This window comes from Rosa chinensis, chromosome 1 (genome assembly GCF_002994745.2).
Source record: "Rosa chinensis cultivar Old Blush chromosome 1, RchiOBHm-V2, whole genome shotgun sequence".
In the NCBI taxonomy this organism is placed as follows: domain Eukaryota; kingdom Viridiplantae; phylum Streptophyta; class Magnoliopsida; order Rosales; family Rosaceae; genus Rosa; species Rosa chinensis.
The window spans coordinates 41,304,274-41,324,098 of NC_037088.1; the positions used below are offsets into that span (position 1 = coordinate 41,304,274).

The following is a 19,825-nucleotide window of genomic DNA, read 5'->3' on the forward strand; positions in this document are numbered from 1 at the left end:
AGCATCAGAAGCTCCAGAAGCTGGGGACTGAAGCATGTCAATCCCACATCGAAAACATGAAGAAGATCAGCTCATTCTTCACCTATAAAAGGTTCTCTCTTCTATCCTCATTGATTACGCATTTTAATACTTACCTATTGTTACTTTGTTAACATAAATACATTGACTAACTTAGGCATCGGAGAAGAGAAGACTGCCCAGCTCGGTCCCCCTCTGACGCTCTCTGTATTTCACTTGACAGGTAGCGAAAACTCTGAGAATATCATAGGTAGCGGTCCGCCCGTCGGATCAGGGTTAACAAAAGTTTAGATACCGCTGAACTTTAAACATCAACAGGTAATGACCCTTGCTTGATCACTATATTACTAACTATGATATTTGAGTGCAAGGTTTAAGTTGACCCTTGCTTGATCACTATATTACCAACTATGATATTTTGATCACTATATTACCAACTATGATATTTGAGTGCAAGGTTTAAGTTGTGCATCTTTAGACGTATCAACCTAACAAATCAATTTTACATAAAAAAAACCTTTATAACCTTGTACGAAATAGTCATAATAAATAAAAATAATAATAAAATAAACGATAAGGTTTAAAACCCTTTTTCTATTTGTATCCGGCAGTTCACTGTTTTATTTTGTAATTATTGGTTTACGTTTATTCCTCCATAGTCTTCAGTCTCCACTTTTCAAAAGAGTCAAAGACTTTCCTCGCACAATTCTTCATCTCCTTTTCCAAAAAAAAAAAATATATATATCCCATTCTATCCCAAAATTTATAGTGAGCAAACGTATCCTGAATTGTGATTAGCTCCAGGTCCATCCATGGATGCTGCTAGCTCATCATCATCAGCTCAACAAGCTTCGTCTTCCAGTATTCCTCCTACTCAATTCACATATCAAGTGTTCTTGAGTTTCAGAGGCAGAAACACTCGCAAGACTTTCACCGATCATCTCTACACAGCCCTGACCACTGCAGGAATCTGCACTTTCCGAGACGACGACGAGCTCCCTGCCGGGGAAGCCATCAAGCCAGAACTAGAGAGAGCCATCCAACACTCGCGATGTTCTGTTATTGTGTTTTCAAAAGACTACGCGTCGTCCGGATGGTGCCTGGACGAGCTTGTGACGATCCTTCGATGCAAGAAGACGTCCGGTCAGTTCGTTTTACCGATCTACTACGACGTCAGCCCATCCCAGGTGAGGAAGCGGACGGGGAGTCTCGCAAAGGCGTTCATCACACACCAGAAGAATCAAACAGCGGAAAAGCTGATTCTGTGGAAGGAAGCACTTACAGAAGTTGCGGCTTTAGCAGGCATGGTGTTAGAAGATCAAGTTGACGGGTAAGTAATCTCATTTCAACCTCCTACCATTTGATTTTATTTTGAAGTAGTTAGATCAATTTCTAGTATTAATATTAGTAGCATTTCTAGATTCCATAATTTGTTTTCGATTTTTATTTTCTAGGCACGAGTCCAAATTTATTGAAAATATTGTTAAGGTGATTGAAGGCAAGTTATGTCGAGTTCCCTTATGTGTTGCCCCTTACCTGGTTGGAATTGATTCTCGAGTGAAAAGCATCAATTTATGGTTACAGGATGGATCGTCCAATATTGGTATATTAGGAATTTGTGGAATTGGTGGAATAGGAAAGACAACTATTGCGCAAATTGTTTATAATTCAAATTTTGAGAGATTTGAAAGAAGCTGCTTTCTTGAAAATATCAGAGAGATTTTCGAACGGCCAAGTGGTTTTGTTCAAGTACAGAAACAGCTTCTTTCGGATATTTTGAATGGGAGAAAAGTGAATATAAGCAGTCCTAGCGAGGGAATGAGTAAAATAAAAGATGCCTTAAGCTCTAAAAAAGTTCTTCTTGTTCTCGATGATGTGGATCACAAGGACCTAGTTGATGCAATACTTGAGATGAAAGGCTGCTTTTGTTCTGAAAGTAAAATTATAATAACAACAAGGAATGCAGGATTGCTCAAGGGTCATCGAGATATTAAGGTGCATGATGTCGAAACTTTGAACCATATTGAATCATTGGACCTCTTCAGCAGACATGCTTTTGGACACAACCACCCTATTGAAAGTTACGTGAAACTTTCAGACAGGGTAGTGCACGACTGTGAAGGACTTCCATTAGCCCTTCAAACATTGGGTTCTTCTCTCTCAGGGAAGACTATAGATGTATGGGAAAGCACATTAAAGAAATCCAAAACTATTCCAAACAGTGTAGTGATGAGTAAACTGAGGATGAGCTTCAACTCTTTACAAGATGACCATGATCAGAGTTTATTCCTCCATATTGCATGTTTTTTTATTGGAAAGGACAAGGATATCATCGTCAAAATTTTAGATGCATGTGATTTCTGCACAACCGTCGGCATTCAAAATCTCATTGATAGATATCTGGTTAGAATTGAAGAATGTAATAAGGTGAATATGCATCAAATGATTTGTGACATGGGAAGAGAAATGGTTCGTCTAGAATCAAAAGATCCTAAGAAACGTAGTAGGCTATGGCATCACAAGGACTCTCTTAATGCATTAAGAGAAAAGACTGTAAGAAACATTACTTCTTGCTCCTTCTTTTTCATTTCTTCCCCTTTTTGTATTCTGCATTTGTATTCAAATGATTTATATATGTATATTTTTATCATTGTTCTTTTAGGGTTCTAATGCAATTCAAGGCCTTGTCCTGAACATGCCTGTGAACCCTGCACATGGTCCTTCAAGAAATTCAGATATGGTGGTCTTGGATACCAATGCATTTTCAATGATGAACAATCTCAGATTCCTTCATCTTGGTCATGTACAACTCAATGGAAGTTATGAAAAATTTCCTAAAGGATTGAGATGGTTGTGTTGGCGCGAATGTCCTTTGAATTTAATACCGAGTGATTTTCCTATGGAGATGATGGTTGTTATTGAAATGTCCTATAGTAGATTGAGACAAGTGTGGAAGGGAGCAAAGGTATGTTGACCTACATTTCTTATTCCCCTTTTTTTTTTTAATGGTTTTGATAACCATGTCAGAGTCGACTGAGATCTAACCCCACCTTCTATTTCTCTTTTTCCTTCAAAATACAGTGTCTTCCATCATTGAAGATCTTTGATCTCAGCCATTCCTCAAACCTTACTGAAACTGGTGACTTCTCATTGGTCCAGAATCTGGAGAGACTTACACTTGAACATTGTATAAGCTTAGTTGATGTCCATGAATCCATAGGAAAGCTAGAGAAACTTGTTTACTTGAATTTGAAAGATTGCATAAATATCATGAAGCTTCCAGAGAACATTCATATGTTAAAATCACTTGAAACACTTATCATATCTGGTTGTTCAAATCTTAGCGAGTTTCCGATGGAGATTAGAAACATGGAAACTATTAAAGTGTTTGAAGCATTTGGAGTTCCAATAGATCAGCTAATCACTATCCCTGGGCAGGTAAATTCACGGCCAAGATTAAGTGTAGATGGTTTTTGGGGTTCCTTTTCTGGCTCTATTGTTGAGTTAAATCTTGGAAGCTGCAATCTTTCTGATGATGCTTTTCCTAGTGACTTTGGTAACTTATCTTCATTGGAGAGTTTGAATCTCAGCTACAATAACTTTTGTACCTTGCCAGATTCAATCAGAGGCCTTTGTAAACTCAAGACGCTTAATCTTCAATCCTGTAGAAGTCTCATATCTATTACAGGTCTACCACGAGTAAGTGATCTACTGAGCACAGACCATTGTGTATCCTTGGAAAAAATAACATTTCAATCACTTTCATGCATACCAAAGAGAGTATCCATATATGGTGACTCCAAACTAGTTGAGATTCAGCACTGGTACAAGTTAAAACCCATTGGAACGGTTGATGTAGAAATGATCAGGCTTTTGGGTTTGTCCAACTTGGAATCCATGGAACCCATTCTGTTGCACATCCCAGATGCAAACTCCCCATCAGAAGGGGAGTCCATGGAACCCATTCGCATCCAGGTCTCTCTCTCTCTCTCTCATATATATATATATATATATATATATATTATACCTGGCATACTAATCATAAGTATGTTTGTTTAATATATGTATATAGGGACTACATGAATATGGTATCTTCAGCACATTCTTTCCGGGAAACGGAAATGAGGTTCCAGGACAGTTCAGCCATACAAGTAAAGGGTGTTCCTCAATATCTTATCCTGTGCCTATACTTTTTAATCACAAGATCCGAGGCTTCAACATATATTCTGTGTATGCATGGACGACAGATGTTACTACTGTATTGCCACCATTAATCATTGAAGTCAATAATAAGAGCACGGGTCTGAAGTGGATCTATGTGCCGTCATGTTACGGCATTCCAAGTGATGGAAAAGACATGATATGGTTGAGCCATTGGAGTTTGGGGAACCAATTCAAAGGTGGTGATGTCATCACTGTCTCAGTATTTACGCCAGATAACTGGCTTCAGGTAAAAGAGTTCGGTGTCCAAGTGGTGCATGAGGAAGAAGAGAAGATGAGTAAGCAACAGTACAGCAGCAGTAGTAGAGATCCTAGTTATGATGATCCCGATGCTTGTGGTGTTAATGAGGTGATTGGTAATAGTGGTGGAGTTTTGTCAGAGTTATATCAGGTCAGGCCAGGGACATACTTCCTCTGCGGTGGACCCTTTTTAGAAAATAATAGATACACATATAACAGATGGAAAAAGGATTGTTGCCTCAGTGGCATCATAGGAGAGTATGATGAAGAAACAGGTGTGTTATTACTGCTGTATCAAGCGTATTTTGTTGGAAGATTTGATATTTTTAGATTAAATTTCTCAGTACTGATATTTGAACTTAATATTGTTTAGCACAAGTTATTTCTTGATTTTCTTATAAATATACCTCAGCCCCTATTTCTTCAACAATCTTAAGACATAAATGATCTTATAGGCCTTAATTTTTCTTGTTACTAAATTGAAGTATCTTTTTTTGAAGTGGTAGTTGTGAACTCATTCTGTTCATAAATTAGGATCACAAATTTATTTTGTTGATATTTGACACATAATTTCTTTTTGTCTGATTAAGATATATTCTATATGGATTAATTTCTAATTTATGTTTCTTTTATAGACAAAGAAGAAAGGAAACAGGGGGATAGGACACTAGCAGCAACAGAAGAAGCTGAAGCAGAAAGAGGCAGCAATAACTTATTGGGTTGCAAGGTTCTCATTGTGGCTGCTGTCTTTTCTTTTTCTGTCTTTGTGAAAGTCATAGAATAACTTAGCATTTTTGTGATCTGATCCTCTTATAAATGTTTTCCTACCAGAACCTTGTTATCCATGTGCTTATGTCATTGGTTGAGATTTGTCAAAATATCAGCTGATGGTAAGAACTTCCTCTGAGATAAGTGACATCATTGGAGACTGGTAGGTCTGCTGTTATTGGTACATTAGCATTAGCAATACAAGTTTGTCAATATTCTATGAATTTTCTGGAGAGGGGCAGCCATAACTTTTATTGCCGAGTCTGCAAGGTTGTATTTGTCTAGTCACTTGCTTGCATTATGGCCACTGTCTTCTTTTCCTCTCTTTCTCTGGTCTCTCCCTCTTCTCTCTCCCAGCGAAGGATATGGCAGGGGCCTTGAAGGCCTGCATGAATTTATTCTATCAGAGAAACTGTTATTCAACGTGGTCATAAGGCCAATATGCGGGTATGTGGGTAAGTGCAGATTTATGTGAATGGTGTTCATACCCTGCTTGTACACATGCACATTTTCAGTTTACTTGGTAAACCTGTTATTGGCTTCTCCCTTGTTTGTAATTTATTTCTTCCATTTTTGAATTGTAGATATGTTGATCCACTGACTACAGGATTGCATCCAAGTTTGAATAGGAAAACATCATACCATTAAACATCACAGAAGAAGGCATATATACTCTGGTAACTATCTAGTTATTTGCAACATCATGTTATACATGTCAAATTTCAGTAGGAATTTTTGTACTTGGCCTCTCATATGATTTAGTTGTAAGTTCTGAAAATTTTGAAACAGTGCTACTTGGTTGCAAAACCAGCTACATTAGAGCCTGCATAATGATGGAGTGTTAAAAGTACTTGCAGAGCTTCAGGGGGTTGTTGCTGGTGATATTAACAAGTTAGTTTTTTCACTGCCTTTATGAAGTATATAAGGTTCAATTACTAACTATTCAAATGGGACATATCACTGCTGTTATTATCAGAAATGATGAGGAGATAAATTTGCTATTACTGTCTCTGTAACTATTCACGTTTTTTTGTTCTTCATGTAATTGCCTGTACTTCACATGTTCCTTTGTTCAACAAACAAAAGTGTATACTTTGTACGTATCAAGTTATTAACTGTAATACCACTAGGAATATTTAGAAAATTTGCAAGTAGTAGACTATGTTCCAGATTCAAGCATATATGGCCATATTTCCAGCTCCTCTTCTGGTTAGAAGTTTGGGTCGGGTCGAGGGTTCCTCCGCTCACAATGCTGGTGGAGGGCCGGCCGCCTGAATAATGACTGGCTGCTCCGATCTGATCGATCTGAAGGGAAGACAGAGAGGAGACAGGTTCTGGGCCAGTGGGCCTCCAATCCGTCTGGGCTGCAGCTTTGTGGCCTGGATGGGTAACCCATCTCTTTTCCTTTTTCTTTTGAGCTGTTTGGATTTGGGCTGCAAGGTCTATGGTGTTTTTTATTGCTTTGAATAATTGAGCTTCGCTCACTAGTGTCGCTGGTCTTTCACCCTATACTGCCTTTGGTTGTTGTTGTTTGCTGATTGATGAGTGGCGATGTACACCAATTAAGGTCTTAGGTGTCAATGCTTGTCAAATTGGTTGCTCTGATTTAGGGTTGGATAAGAGTATGAGTTTTTAATTTTTTTGCATTTTCTTTTTTGGGTTTTAGTTGCTCTGCTCTATGCAGGCTGAATTGTGCATCGAGATGTAATATGAGGGATTCGAATCCCTCTAGCTTGACCGAGAGTGGTCGTTGCTATTATTAATGAAACCTGATTCCGTTTCGCTTATAAAAAAAATAGTTCTTTTGTAATACTATCAAGAAATTTTTTTATTTTATTTTTATCAAATGAATTTTATTAAACTCGAAATCAGGCCAATAAACTCTCCAAAAGGAGAACAGCCTCAAACAATTAATTTGCTTCTAACAGATCATATAACCTAGGAGGACCTACCTCCTTACAGTACATAGATTGGACCAACTTCAATGCCTTCGTTGCCAGACCATGAGCTAGTTGTTTAGCTTTTTTGCGCACATGCTTCCAAGTCACAACTTCAAACTGTTGGAGGGGACTCCATCCAGAACGGCCCCAATTTCAGTCAAATCCAAACTACTGTTGGACAGTGAATAATATTAAGAGCATCTCCTTCTAATCTTCTGTCTCCAGCTTTGAAGAGAAATTCTTAGGTGGAGGTTTTCCCATCACGTGGCTTTAGGGCCACCCAATCAGAAGAAAGAAAATTTTTCATTTTTTCTGAAACTGCCCCTGCGTTTCCTAAATATACAATACCCAAAAGACCTCCCTTACTGGGCAGTGATTAGTCTGCCACACCACGTGGAGGTGCAGGTGCCCAACACAAGTCTTTCTCAGCTTTAAAACGCCCAGCTGATTCCAATATGGCTTTCCAATACCAAGGAATCTTGATATCGCGTTTTCGTTTGTATAAAAGAATAAAAAAATAATCACGTGTTGAGGGCCCCGGGCGGCAATCACTCTCAATTTCAAAATCTTGTAATTATTGGTTTATTCCTCCACGGTCCCCTGACCCCAGTCCCCACTCGCACCATTCTTCTATCCCAAATTGACCCCAAAATTTATAGTTAGCAAAAGTATACTGATCATCCTGAATTGTGATTTTTTCCGATTGATTATCTCCATGTCCATCCATGGATCTTGTTAGCACATCATCAGCTCAACAAGCTTCGTCTTCCAGTATTTCTCCTAGTCAATTCACATATAAAGTGTTCTTGAGTTTCAGAGGCACAGACACTCGCAAGGGTTTCACCGATCATCTCTACACAGCCTTGACCAACGCAGGAATCTGCACTTTCCGAGACGGCGATGAACTCCCGGTAGGAGAAGAGATCAAACCAGAATTAGAGAGAGCCATCCAGCACTCGCGATGTTCTGTTATTGTGTTTTCAAAAGACTACGCGTCGTCCGGATGGTGCCTGGACGAGCTTGTGACGATCCTTCAATGCAGAAAGAGGTCCAATCAGTTCGTTTTACCGATCTTCTATGACGTCGACCCATCCCAATTGGGGGAGCAGACGGGGAGTCTTGGAGAGGCGTTTATCACACACCAAAAGAATGAAACAATGGAAAAGTTGATTCGATGGAAGGAAGCACTTACAGAAGTTGCGGCTCTAGCAGGCATGGTGTTAAAGAATCAAGCTGACGGGTAAGTAATCTCATTTCAACCTCCTGCCGTTTGATTTTATTTTGAAGTAGTTGGATCAATTTCTGGTATTAAGATTAGTAACATTTCTAGATTCCATCATTGAAGTCATGACATAATTTGTTTTCGATTTTGATATTCTAGGCACGAGTCAAAATTTATTGAGAAAATTGTTAAGGTGATTGAAGGCAAGTTAAGTCGAGTTCCCTTATCTGTTCCCGCTTACCTGGTTGGAATTGATTCTCGAGTAAAAAGCATCAATTTGTGGTTACAGGATGGATCATCCAGTACTGGTATATTTGGAATTTGTGGAATTGGTGGAATAGGAAAGACAACTATTGCACAAATTGTTTATAATTCAAATTCTGAGAGATTTGAAAGAAGATGCTTTCTTGAAAATATCGGAGAGATTTTAAAACAGCCAAATGGCTTTGTTCAAATAGAGAAACAGCTTCTTTCCAGTATCTTGAATGGGAGAAAAGTGGATATAAGCTGTCCTAGCGAGGGAATGAGTAAAATAAAAGATGCCATAAGTTCTAAAAAAGTTCTTCTTGTTCTCGATGATGTGGATCACAAGGGCCTAGTTGATGCAATACTTGAGATGAAAGGCTGCTTTTGTTCTGGAAGTAAAATTATAATAACAACAAGGAATGCAGGATTGCTCAAGGGTCATCGAGATATTAAGGTGCATAATGTTGAAACTTTGAACCACATTGAATCATCAGACCTCTTCAGTAGGCATGCTTTTGGGCTCAACCACCCTGTTGAAAGTTACGTGAAACTTTCAGAGAGGGTAGTGCACCAATGCGAAGGACTTCCGTTAGCTCTTCAAACATTGGGTTCTTCTCTCTCAGGGCAGACTATAGATGTATGGGAAAGTGCATTAAAGAAATCCAAAACTATACCAAACAGTATAGTAATGAGTAAACTGAGGACGAGCTTCAACTCTTTACAAGATGACCATGATCAGAGTTTATTCCTCCATATTGCATGTTTTTTTATTGGAAAGGACAAGGATATCATTGTCAAAATTCTAGATGCATGTGGTTTCTACACAACCGTTGGCATTCAAAATCTCATTGATAGATATCTGGTTAGAATTGAAGAATGTAATAAGGTGAATATGCATCACATGATTCGTGACATGGGGAGAGAAATTGTTCGTCTAGAATCAAAAGATCCTGAGAAACGTAGTAGGCTATGGCATCACAAGGACTCTCTTAATGTACTAAGAGAAAAGACTGTAAGAAACATTTCTTCTTGCTCCTCCTTTTTTGTTTCTTCCCCTTTTTGTTTTCTCCATTTGTATTCAAATGATTTATATATGTATATATTTGTCATTATTCTTTTAGGGTTCAAATGCAATTGAAGGCCTTGTCCTGAACATGCCTATGAACTCTGCACATGGTCCTTCAAGAAATTCAGATATGGTGGTCTTGGATGCCAATGCATTTTCAATGATGAACAAACTCAGATTCCTTCATCTTGGTCATGTACAACTCAATGAAAGTTATGAAAAGTTTCCTAAAGGATTGAGATGGTTGTGTTGGCGCGAATGTCCTTTGAATTTAATACCGAGTGATTTTCCTATGGAGATGATGGTTGTTATTGAAATGTCCTATAGTAGATTGAGACAAGTGTGGAAGGGAGCAAAGGTATGTTGACCTACATTTCTTATTCCTTTTTTTTTTATAATTTTTTTTTATGGTTTTGATAACCATGTCAGAGTCGACTGAGATCTAACCCCACCTTCTATCTCTCTTTTTCCTTCAAAATACAGCGTCTTCCATCATTGAAGATCTTTGATCTCAGCCATTCCTCAAACCTTACTGAAACTGGTGACTTCTCATTGGTCCAGAATCTGGAGAGACTTACTCTTAAACATTGTATAAGCTTAGTTGATGTCCATGAATCCGTAGGAAAGCTAGAGAAACTTGTTTACTTGAATTTGAAAGATTGCATCAATATCACGAAGCTTCCAGAGAACATTCATATGTTAAAATCTCTTGAAACACTTATTATATCAGGTTGTTCAAATCTTAGCGAGTTTCCAATGGAGATTAGAAACATGGAATCTCTAAAAGTGTTTCAAGCATTTGGAGTTCCAATAGATCAGCTAATCACTATCCCTGGGCAGGTAAATACACGATCAAGATTAAGTGTAGATGGTTTATGGGGTTCCTTTTCTGGCTCTATTGTTGAGTTAGATCTTGGAAGCTGCAATCTTTCTGATGATGCTTTTCCTAGTGATTTGGGTAACTTAGCTTCATTGAGGTATTTGGATCTCAGCTACAATCCCATTTGTACCTTGCCAGATTCAATCAGAGGCCTTTGGAAACTCGAGACGCTTACTCTGAGTTACTGTACAAGTCTCAGATCAATTACAGGTCTACCACGAGTAAGAGATCTACTGAGCGCAGACCATTGTGTATCCTTGGAAAAAATAACATTTCAATCACTTTCATGCATACCAAAGAGATTGTCCATATATGGTGACTCCAAACTAGTTGAGATTCAGCACTGGTACAAGTTAAAACCTATTGGAACAGTTGATGTAGAAATGATCAGACTTTTGGGTTTGTCCGACTTGGAATCCATGGAACCCATTCTGATGCACACCCCAGATGCAAAATCCCCGTTGGAAGGGGAATCCATGGAACCCATTCGCATCCAGGTCTGTCTATCTCTCCCCCCCCCCCCCCCATATATATATATGTACACACACGCATACCTGGCATACTAATCATAAGTATGTTTGTATAATATATGTATATAGGGACTGCATGAATATGGTATCTTCAGCACATTCTTTTCGGGAAACGGAAATGAGGTTCCAGGACAGTTCAGCCATACAAGTAAAGGGTGTTCCTCAATATCATTTCCTGTGCCTATACTTCTTAATCACAAGATCCGGGGCTTCAACATATATTCTGTGTATGCATGGACGACAGATGTTACTACTCTATTGCCACCATTAATCATTGAAGTCAATAATAAGAGCACGGGTCTGAAGTGGATCTATGTGCCGTCATGTTACGGCATTCCAAGTGATGGAAAAGACATGATATGGTTAAGCCATTGGAGTTTGGGGAACCAATTCAAAGGTGGCGATGTAGTCACTGTCTCAATATTTACGCCAGATAACTGGCTTCAGGTAAAAGAGTTTGGTGTCCAAGTGGTGCATGAGGAAGAAGAGAAGATGAGTAAGCAACAGTACAGCAGCAGTAGTAGAGATCCTATTTATGATGATCCCGATGCTTGTGGTGTTAATGAGGTGATTGGTAATAGTGGTGGAGTTTTGTCAGAGTTATATCAGGTCAGGCCAGGGACATACTTCCTCTGCGGTGGACCCTTTTTAGAAAATAATAGATACACATTTAACAGATGGAAAAAGGATCGTTACCTCAGTGACATCATAGGAGAGTATGATGAAGAAACAGGTGTGTTATTACTGCTGTATCAAGTGTATTTTGTTGGAGGATTTGATATTTTTAGATTAAATTTCTCAGTACTGATATTTGAACTTAATATTGTTTTGCGCCAGTTATTTCTTGATTTTCTTATAAATATACCTCAGCCCCTATTTCTTCAACAATCTTAAGACATAAATGATCTTATAGGCCTTAATTTTTCTTGTTACTAAATTGAAGTATCTTTTTTTGAAGTGGTAGTTGCATTGTTTTCAAACAGTCGTATGCTATTCATGATTTGGTTAGAAACTAATATATAGTTTGACTGATATACTGGTCGAAGTAAAACTCATTCTGTTCATAAATTAGGATCACAGATTTATTTTGTTGATATTTGACACATAATTTCTTTTCCTCTGATTAAGATATATTCTATATGGATTAATTTTTACTATATGTGTCTTCTATAGACAAAGAAGAAAGGAAACAGGGGGATAGGACACTAACAGCAACAGAAGAAGCTGAAGCAGAAAGTGGCAGCAATAAATTCTTCGGTTGCAAGGTTCTCATCGTGGCTGCTGTCTTTTCTTTTTCTGTATTTGTGAAAGTCATAGAATAACTTGGCATTTTTGTGATCTGATCCTCTTATAAATGTTTTCCTACCAGAACCTTGTTATCCATGTGCTTATGTCATTGGTTGAGATTTGTCAAAATATCTGCTGATGGTAAGAACTTCCTCTGAGATAAGTGACATCATTGGAGACTGGCAGGTCTGCTGTTACTGATACATTAGCATTAGCATCACAAGTTTGTCAATATTCTATGAAATTATGAAGTGAGGCAGCCATAACTTTTATTGCCGAGTCTGCAAGATTGTATTTGTCTAGTCGCTTGCATTATGGCCACTGTCTTCTTTCGCTCTCTTTCTCTGGTCTCTCCCTCTTCTCTCTCCCAGCGAAGGATATGGCAGGGGCCTTGAAGGCCAGCATGAATTTGTTCTATCAGAGAAACTATTATTCAACATGGTCTCAAGGCCAATATGCAGGTATGTGTGAAAGTGCTGCAGATTTATGTGAATGGTGTTCATACCCTGCTTGTACACATGCACATTTTCAGCTTACTTGGTAAACCTGTTATAGGCTTCTCCCTTTGTAGTTTATTTCTTCTATTTCTGAATTGCAGATATGTTGATCCACTGACTACAGGGTCGCATCCAAGTTTGAATAGGAAAACATCATTTTGGGACAACCTATACCATTAAACATCACAGAAGAAGGCATATATACTCTGGTAACTATCTAGTTATTTGCAACATCATGTTATACATGTCAAATTTCAGTAGGAATTTTTGTACTTGGCCTCTCATATGATTTAGTTGTAAGTTCTGAAAATTTTGAAACAGTGCAACTTGGCTGCAAAACCAGCTACATTGGAGCCTGCATAATGATGGAGTGTTGAAAGTACTTGCAGAGCTTCAGGTGGTTGTTGCTGGTGATATTAACAAGTTAGTTTTCACTGCCTTTAGGAAGTGTATAAGGTTCAATTACCAACAATTCAAATGGGAAATATACTGCTGTCATTATCAGAAATGATGAGGAGATCTGACTTCATTCCCATGCATTTCTTAGGGCTTTCGGGTATGCCATGTCGCATTCCAGATTATCCAAATGTTTCCTCGTGGTCGTAACAATCACTTCAAGGAGTGGAAATAACAAAAGATGTGCTCCAAGTCCTTGGGCTGTTGAACAGAATTCAACCACTGGAATGGATGGTACAAAGTCCTCCAGCTTTCCATACTTTTGGAAAACTTGCTGCTATCAAGGAGACGAAAAGCTTTGTGAAGCAAACGAAGAAAAGGTCCCGACTGCTACTAAGAACGTAATAGAACTTTTTTGAAAGTCCGGATCGACTTCATGTTCCTAAGTCGAAGAACCATTGTACTCTTATAGATCAGAAGGATGCAATGCCATGGTCAGTTGAGGCTGCGGTGGATAATTAGTAGAACAAAATAAGAGTACGAAGTTTTCATCTCCTTTGGTTCTCTTCTTTCTTTTGACTTGGTTGGCAGGGTCAGGGCCGGTGAGCGCTTCTGATTCGAGAGCCCTTTCCTAAACCACTTCCCATGACGAGAATGGACTTCTCCATAATGTAATAGAAGAGTCACTGTCCAGTTCCCTGGGCTTTGTCCGTAATGATTTCTTATTTGTTTGATTCGATTTAAATTTCATTAACAAAAATTAGTCCAAACACTAGAATTCGTAATTCTTGCCATTTTAAAAATTCTACATTATAAAATCCAAAAAATGGATTTCTCAATTAACAGAGTTTAAATTCACGAAATTGTAATTCTCATGATTTTAGAATTTCTGTAGAAATTGAAATTACTTTATCCAAACACAACATGTTGACTTGAATTCCCTTTGCAATCAATACCCATTGATTTTCCTTTGGAAACCTGGTTGTTCTTGAAATGCAGTATGGTATAGCAGCTTGAGAACAAAGGTATGCTATTCCGCGCCTTTTCTTTTCAATTTTTCTCAGGGCTTTATGTTATTGTATGTAGATAACTAAATATTAACCGCCACCCTGCACTGATCTCACAGTTCCTCCCTTTATTGAGATCCTTGATATCAGTTATTCCCGTGACCTAACTGAGGCCGGTGACTCTTATTGGTCCCAAATCTAGAGAGGTTGATTCTCGAAGATTGTCCAAGCTTGCCTGAAGTCCATGAATCCATTGGAAAGCTAGAGAAACTCGTTTAATTACTCGTTTACTTGAATCTGGCAGACTCTGTAGTAGAAAGCTTCCAAATAACATTGCTATGCTAAAGAAACTTGAAACTCTTTTTACATCTGGTTGTTCAAGTCTTAATGAGTTTCCAATGGAGATCGATGAGTAAGATGGAATCTTTAGAAAGTCTTCAAGTAAAAAGAATTTCAATAAATCAATTACTAATCACTGCAACTAGGTCTGGAAAAAGTCTAAATACGTTTTGGGATTGTTTCCCCAACAATTTAGTCGAATTAAGACTCACACAATGCGATCTGTCTGATGATAGATTTCCTACAGATATTGGTAACTCACCCTCATTGAAGATATTTGATGTAAGCTTCAATCCAATCTGTAGCTTACCAAATTGCGTAAGACGCTTCAATCCAATCTTGGATTTAGTCTTTGTACACGTCTCAAGTCGCTTATAGGGCTACCATGATCGAGTAACATACTTGATTGCATTTGAATGTTATTCATTGGAGAAGGCTTTTCAATCACTTTTGCGCGTACCAAAGAAAATAGGAATGATGCATACTCGTGGCCACCCCAAACTTTGTGAGATACAGTACTGGTACAAGTTAGAACCAATGGGAAGGGTTGATAGAGAAATTCTCAACCTTGTAGGTTGCATAACTTGGATTTCAAGGAAGCCCGTAATTAGCATGTACACACCGAATACTACTATATTCAGTAGGTTGGAGGAAGTGCTTCCCATGCAAATCTATATGACATATGCTGCAGGGACTCTTATGAATACAGCATATTCAGTACATTTCTTCCGGAAAATGTAAACGAGGCTCCGGGCGAGTTCAGCCGTACAAGTAGTGGAGACTGGAGAGAGTCCTCAATATCCTTTACTGTGCCTTTACTTCCCATCACAACATCTGAGGCTTAAACATCAGCTCTGTCTATGCAAAGAAAAGTTGTACAACTTATCCTGAACCGGTAATAATTAAAGTTCGGAATAAGAGCAAGGTTTTGAGGTGGATATATTCCTCGTCATGCTACAGAATTCCAAGTGATGAAAAAGACGTGATATGGTTAAGCCATTGGAAGTTTGGGAATCGACTGCAAGTTGACGATCATATCACTGTAGGAGTAATCACGAGATGCTCTGAGTTTGACGTAGAAGAGAGGAATCCAGCTTCTGCACAAGGAAGAAGACTAGTACAACAGTTGCAGAAGATATGCTAATTGTTCTGATGGGAAAGAACACGCTAACGAGGAGGTGATTGGTAATATTGGTGGATATTTGTCCAAGTTCTATGAGGTAATGCCAGGGACGTACTTCCTCTCCGGTGGACCCCAGCGGCAAAGAAATAGACAATACTATGCTCGTCGGACAGATATCTTGAACAGTGTGATTGGAGAATCTGATGATGAAGAAACAGGTGACTCATCTATGCAATTCATTAGCGGCATCACAACTCTTAACTATATGTGGATGTACTGGAACTAATCTGTATACTTTCAACAGCAGAGAGAGAAGTAGGTGAGCAGGGTGCGCCTGACGGGACACTTGCAGAAGCAGAAGCTGATGAATAAAGTGACCGCATTGATAACTCCGTGGTTGGAGAGGCAGAGGCTGCAAGGTTCTCACTATGGCCGCTGTGCTTTTTTCTTCTCTTTCTCTAATCTCGCAGAGAAGAAAGCGACAGCAAACAAGGCCTCTTTGACTCTGTTGTATTGAAATTTGCAGTCATGCATTTGAGTTGGCTTCTCTATCTCCATGTATCACAATTATGTAACAAATATCATTAGGCTATCTGTCCATGTGAAAGATTATGTATTCATCACAATTATGAATTATATTCTCTAGAAAACTGACGTGTTAGTTTAATCCTTATTCTGAGACAAAATAGGTAGGGATCATACATCCTAGTTCTTTAGAGCACAAAATTGTGAACCCTTAGCTGATCAAACCATACCAGCAAGTACAGCATATAATGGTTGTAGACTACAAGGTGCAATATGAGACTAGGTGGTGTTATGTGATGGTGTAATGCACAATTTGTTTATATGCAAGAGCCTTGTATAGTTAGACGATTCCATTTGGCTAAATAAAACTGCTATATCACCATTACATGAAAGATATGAACTGGGGTTTCTTTGGTATGAAGAAAAACCCTCCATCCAAATCTTTTTAGTAGCTTTGGATCATGAATTAACGGAACAAAGTTGGAGTCTGAATTCAAGTAGGAATTCTAAACTAGAATTTCTATTCTCGAAAACCCCATTGTAGAGATTGACATGCATTGACAAAGAAACTGCCTCTAGTCAGTAATCACTTCAACATGTTTGAACTAATTTAGACATTACGAATTCTATAGTAGGCAAAAAAATGAAACAACAAGCATCCCATACCATTGTTATCCACTCTAGTTCAGGTTATTCAACTCATAGGAGGTGGCGGTAGGGGTGGGTTGTTAAGTGGGGGAGGTGGCGGCATTGATGCGTGTTGCATGTTAGGAGGCCTCATTTGAGGGGGAGGTGGTGGCCGCCACATCTGTTGTTGGTTGCCCATAGCCATAGGAGGTGGAAGCGACCGTGGAGGAGCTGGAGCTGCCTGGGGAGGGGGTGGCGGCATGTTCGGGGGAGCAGGTCTGAACTGCTGCATTGGCGGTGGAGGCATCATTGGTTGACCTGGTTGTTGAGGCTGACCTTGCCAAGTTGGTTGAACAGCCATCTGCATCGGCGGGAAAGCCATACCTTGGGGGGGCTGTGGACGAAGCGGCGGAATCAGACCTGGACCAACACCACCATTTGCAAAGGGACGCGGAGGCACCGGAGCACCCATGGTACCATTGGCCTGAGAACCATTGGGAAGTGTTGGAGGCCCACTAGCAAACAGTGTGTGAGGCCGGCTCTTAGATGTAGGATTACTAGCAGCCAAAACTCTCTCTGCAATGTAATTACAATAATTAGTAATGAGTAATGATTGACCAGCAATAATAACATCAGACCAACACAAAAGCAGGAGCTCAGTAAACAAGAGGTCTCACCTGCCGGAGTACCATGACGCTCCCCTTTAGTGTCTTTCTTATATGCATATGAGACTGTTATTTGACGATTGCACAGATACTGGCCATTCATTGCCTGAAAACAAGGAGAAGAAATCAAACTCTAACTCAACTTTGTATGGAAAAGCTACCATTTCAGCAAGCATAGCATTACACAATTAAGAAATATCAGTAGATGCATGTACAGTTCAACTTTAGGCATCAAAACCAAAACAAAATATATTTGCCTCAAGCCTCAGGAATAATAGATGTTAAAGTTGTACCGTTGTACATATGAGTAGAACCTTAATTTTAAATAGTTAAAACTAATCTTCAAATTTATTAGGAGTTGATAACTACATGCACTTATTCATCCATGTAATTGTACTTTTTCAGCTAATAACCAATATAAAATAAAATAAAGGACAGTGAAGGACGTACCTCAATAGCTGCATCAGATGCCTCAAAGGAATCATAACTAATGAAGCCAAATCCACGGGAGTTCCCAGTTTCAGGGTCTCTCATTATCTAGAAAAGAGAAATAACAATATGTCAGTACAATTTCCATATGGGCATCACCATTTAAGATAGCACCGAAAACAAAAGAAACTGGCAACAAGACCCATCCTGCATGATTTTGCCCTCCAAATAAAATCAGAACCATGCAAGTATCTTCTTATAATAAAAATACACCTTGGTGAAAAGAAAGCAGAGAATTTCATATACCTACAAAATTGGGCTTATGTGCTTAAAGAATTTCAAAACCATTAAAATCTCATACATGTTGAACTAGACTAGAAGATTCTTAAACTCAATTCTTTCTTCTTTTTTGAAGTATACAGCAAGAAATGAAGAAAACAGCATCCCTAAAAGAAAAGTACATTGCAGGAAGTTTAAGATATGAAAAGTTTCATAAAAATATTACGCAAATGAAAGATGAAGCTGAGGCAGTACCTTTGGGTTTGTAACTATGACTCCAAATGCACTGAAAGTATCATAGAGAAGTTTCTCATCCACATCCTACAAAAAATTAAAAATTAAAAGATTAGAACTGATCTCATAACAGTATTATCAATTGGGTTTTGAGACAGGCTGACCAACTTACAGGATCAAGATTTCCAACGAAAAGGTTTGCCCCTACATCCAAGCTCTTTTTATCTTGGGAAGCCTGAAATCAAAGAATTCACACAATCAATCAGAATATCATTACAAATAAGGGTATGTGGCATAGAGAGATGAAGCAGAATGCTTTCCCTGAGCCCCTTCTAATTAGAATTTCTACCTTCCTATGTGGCACAGAACACACAGAGAACGACATCTAGGAAAAACAGAATTACATACCTTATTTACTCGAATTGGCTTTCCATAAAGCTTGATCATATTAAGCACCTTGATTGCCTGCACAACAGTCAAAACAACAAATTTAGTCAGAAACAATATCTCTAACAGGAATCAGGGAGCTACACAGTAACTCGAGCAAACGAAAACTTACGTAATCAGCATCCTCTTCGCTTCGGAATTCCACAAATCCATATCCTTGATGCAGATTTGTCACTCTATCTTTGGGAACATACACATTAACTGCATGAAATTAAGTGTACGGTTCCATCAGTAGTTCTAACATATCATAATCAATTCAATTTCATTAATTTTTTTAATAAACAGCATATAGAGCAATCTAAGTGCGCAAAGCAAGCTTTTGAATCAGATACATACCAACAGGGCCAGCTTGAACAAACAGCTCCCACAGCAATTCTTCACTAACCTGAAAACCAATCAAACATAGAAAAATCAACAACCAAGTGGAACAAACTCAATGCCAAAACCCTAGCTGCTCAGAGTTCTAATTGTAAAGAAAATTAAGAAATAGAAAGAGAAGGAGAACCTGAGGGTCGAGATTGCCGACGTAAGCAGTGGCGTCTTGGTTTCTCTCGGCGGAGTGTTGACCGAGCAAGTTGGCTCCGACTCCCGGAGCAATTCGAGTCGTCATTGTTTAGTTACCAAAGCAAAGTAAGCAAATTAGCAAAAGCGAGATTGATTGGGTATCGAAATTGGGAGCGACGACGAAGAAGAAGAAGAAGAAAAGGGTGTATAATGTAGAGTAGAGGTTGAGAATCCAGGTAGGAGATGATGATGATGTGGCTGGGTTTTGGGGGTTTTTCAAGCCCTAAATGCCCGAAGCAGGTGTTTCTGGCTTTTCAAAAATCTTCGAACCATCT

At 38.8% G+C, this 19,825-nt stretch overlaps 3 protein-coding genes across 10 annotated transcripts; 2 read left to right on the forward strand and 1 right to left on the reverse strand.

Moving 5' to 3' along the window:
- The first annotated feature begins 667 nt into the window (after positions 1 to 667).
- On the forward strand, positions 668 to 6,849 carry LOC112175541 (disease resistance protein RUN1). Of its 3 annotated transcripts, none has more exons than XM_024313234.2 (9): positions 668 to 1,348; positions 1,473 to 2,571; positions 2,681 to 2,983; positions 3,100 to 3,993; positions 4,091 to 4,754; positions 5,115 to 5,206; positions 5,311 to 5,702; positions 5,832 to 5,924; positions 6,017 to 6,849. In XM_024313234.2, exons 1-7 carry the CDS (start codon positions 831 to 833, stop codon positions 5,365 to 5,367), a joined length of 3,627 nt encoding a protein of 1,208 aa, XP_024169002.1. In that variant the 5' UTR covers positions 668 to 830; the 3' UTR covers positions 5,368 to 5,702; positions 5,832 to 5,924; positions 6,017 to 6,849. The 3 variants fall into 3 exon arrangements, with proteins under 3 accessions (XP_024169002.1, XP_024168993.1, XP_024169005.1); XM_024313225.2 differs by having other exon boundaries at positions 6,037 to 6,849; XM_024313237.2 differs by having other exon boundaries at positions 5,311 to 5,694; positions 6,037 to 6,849.
- Positions 6,850 to 7,767: 918 nt separating this feature from the next.
- On the forward strand, positions 7,768 to 14,150 carry LOC112175559 (disease resistance protein RUN1). 6 transcript variants are annotated; one of them, XM_024313257.2, is made up of 10 exons: positions 7,768 to 8,427; positions 8,569 to 9,667; positions 9,777 to 10,079; positions 10,205 to 11,098; positions 11,201 to 11,864; positions 12,305 to 12,396; positions 12,501 to 12,879; positions 13,017 to 13,124; positions 13,217 to 13,338; positions 13,463 to 14,150. In XM_024313257.2, exons 1-7 carry the CDS (start codon positions 7,913 to 7,915, stop codon positions 12,555 to 12,557), a joined length of 3,624 nt encoding a protein of 1,207 aa, XP_024169025.1. In that variant the 5' UTR covers positions 7,768 to 7,912; the 3' UTR covers positions 12,558 to 12,879; positions 13,017 to 13,124; positions 13,217 to 13,338; positions 13,463 to 14,150. The 6 variants fall into 6 exon arrangements, with proteins under 6 accessions (XP_024169025.1, XP_024169014.1, XP_040369474.1 ...); XM_024313246.2 differs by having other exon boundaries at positions 13,237 to 13,338; XM_040513540.1 differs by having other exon boundaries at positions 13,040 to 13,124.
- Positions 14,151 to 16,664: 2,514 nt separating this feature from the next.
- LOC112175585 (splicing factor 3B subunit 4) lies at positions 16,665 to 19,825 on the reverse strand. The gene is made up of 9 exons (XM_024313276.2): positions 19,492 to 19,825; positions 19,323 to 19,371; positions 19,099 to 19,187; positions 18,948 to 19,004; positions 18,712 to 18,774; positions 18,561 to 18,626; positions 18,048 to 18,134; positions 17,610 to 17,703; positions 16,665 to 17,508 (listed from the first exon to the last, which is right to left on the reverse strand). Exons 1-9 carry the CDS (start codon positions 19,594 to 19,596, stop codon positions 17,000 to 17,002), a joined length of 1,119 nt encoding a protein of 372 aa, XP_024169044.1. The 5' UTR covers positions 19,597 to 19,825; the 3' UTR covers positions 16,665 to 16,999.

Coding starts and splice junctions, on each gene's coding strand:
- LOC112175585 (XM_024313276.2), bottom strand. CDS start 19,596: ATGACGACTCGAATTGCTCCGGGAGTCGGAGCCAACTTGCTCGGTCAA. Junction 19,005..19,098: donor GCGAAGAGGATGCTGATTAC/GTAAGTTTTCGT, acceptor ACTGTTGTGCAG/GCAATCAAGGTGCTTAATAT. Junction 18,627..18,711: donor TCGTTGGAAATCTTGATCCT/GTAAGTTGGTCA, acceptor AATTTTTTGTAG/GATGTGGATGAGAAACTTCT.
- LOC112175541 (XM_024313234.2), top strand. CDS start 831: ATGGATGCTGCTAGCTCATCATCATCAGCTCAACAAGCTTCGTCTTCC. Junction 2,572..2,680: donor ATGCATTAAGAGAAAAGACT/GTAAGAAACATT, acceptor TTGTTCTTTTAG/GGTTCTAATGCAATTCAAGG. Junction 4,755..5,114: donor AGAGTATGATGAAGAAACAG/GTGTGTTATTAC, acceptor TTTCTTTTATAG/ACAAAGAAGAAAGGAAACAG.
- LOC112175559 (XM_024313257.2), top strand. CDS start 7,913: ATGGATCTTGTTAGCACATCATCAGCTCAACAAGCTTCGTCTTCCAGT. Junction 8,428..8,568: donor TTAAAGAATCAAGCTGACGG/GTAAGTAATCTC, acceptor TTGATATTCTAG/GCACGAGTCAAAATTTATTG. Junction 12,397..12,500: donor ATAAATTCTTCGGTTGCAAG/GTTCTCATCGTG, acceptor TTTTCCTACCAG/AACCTTGTTATCCATGTGCT.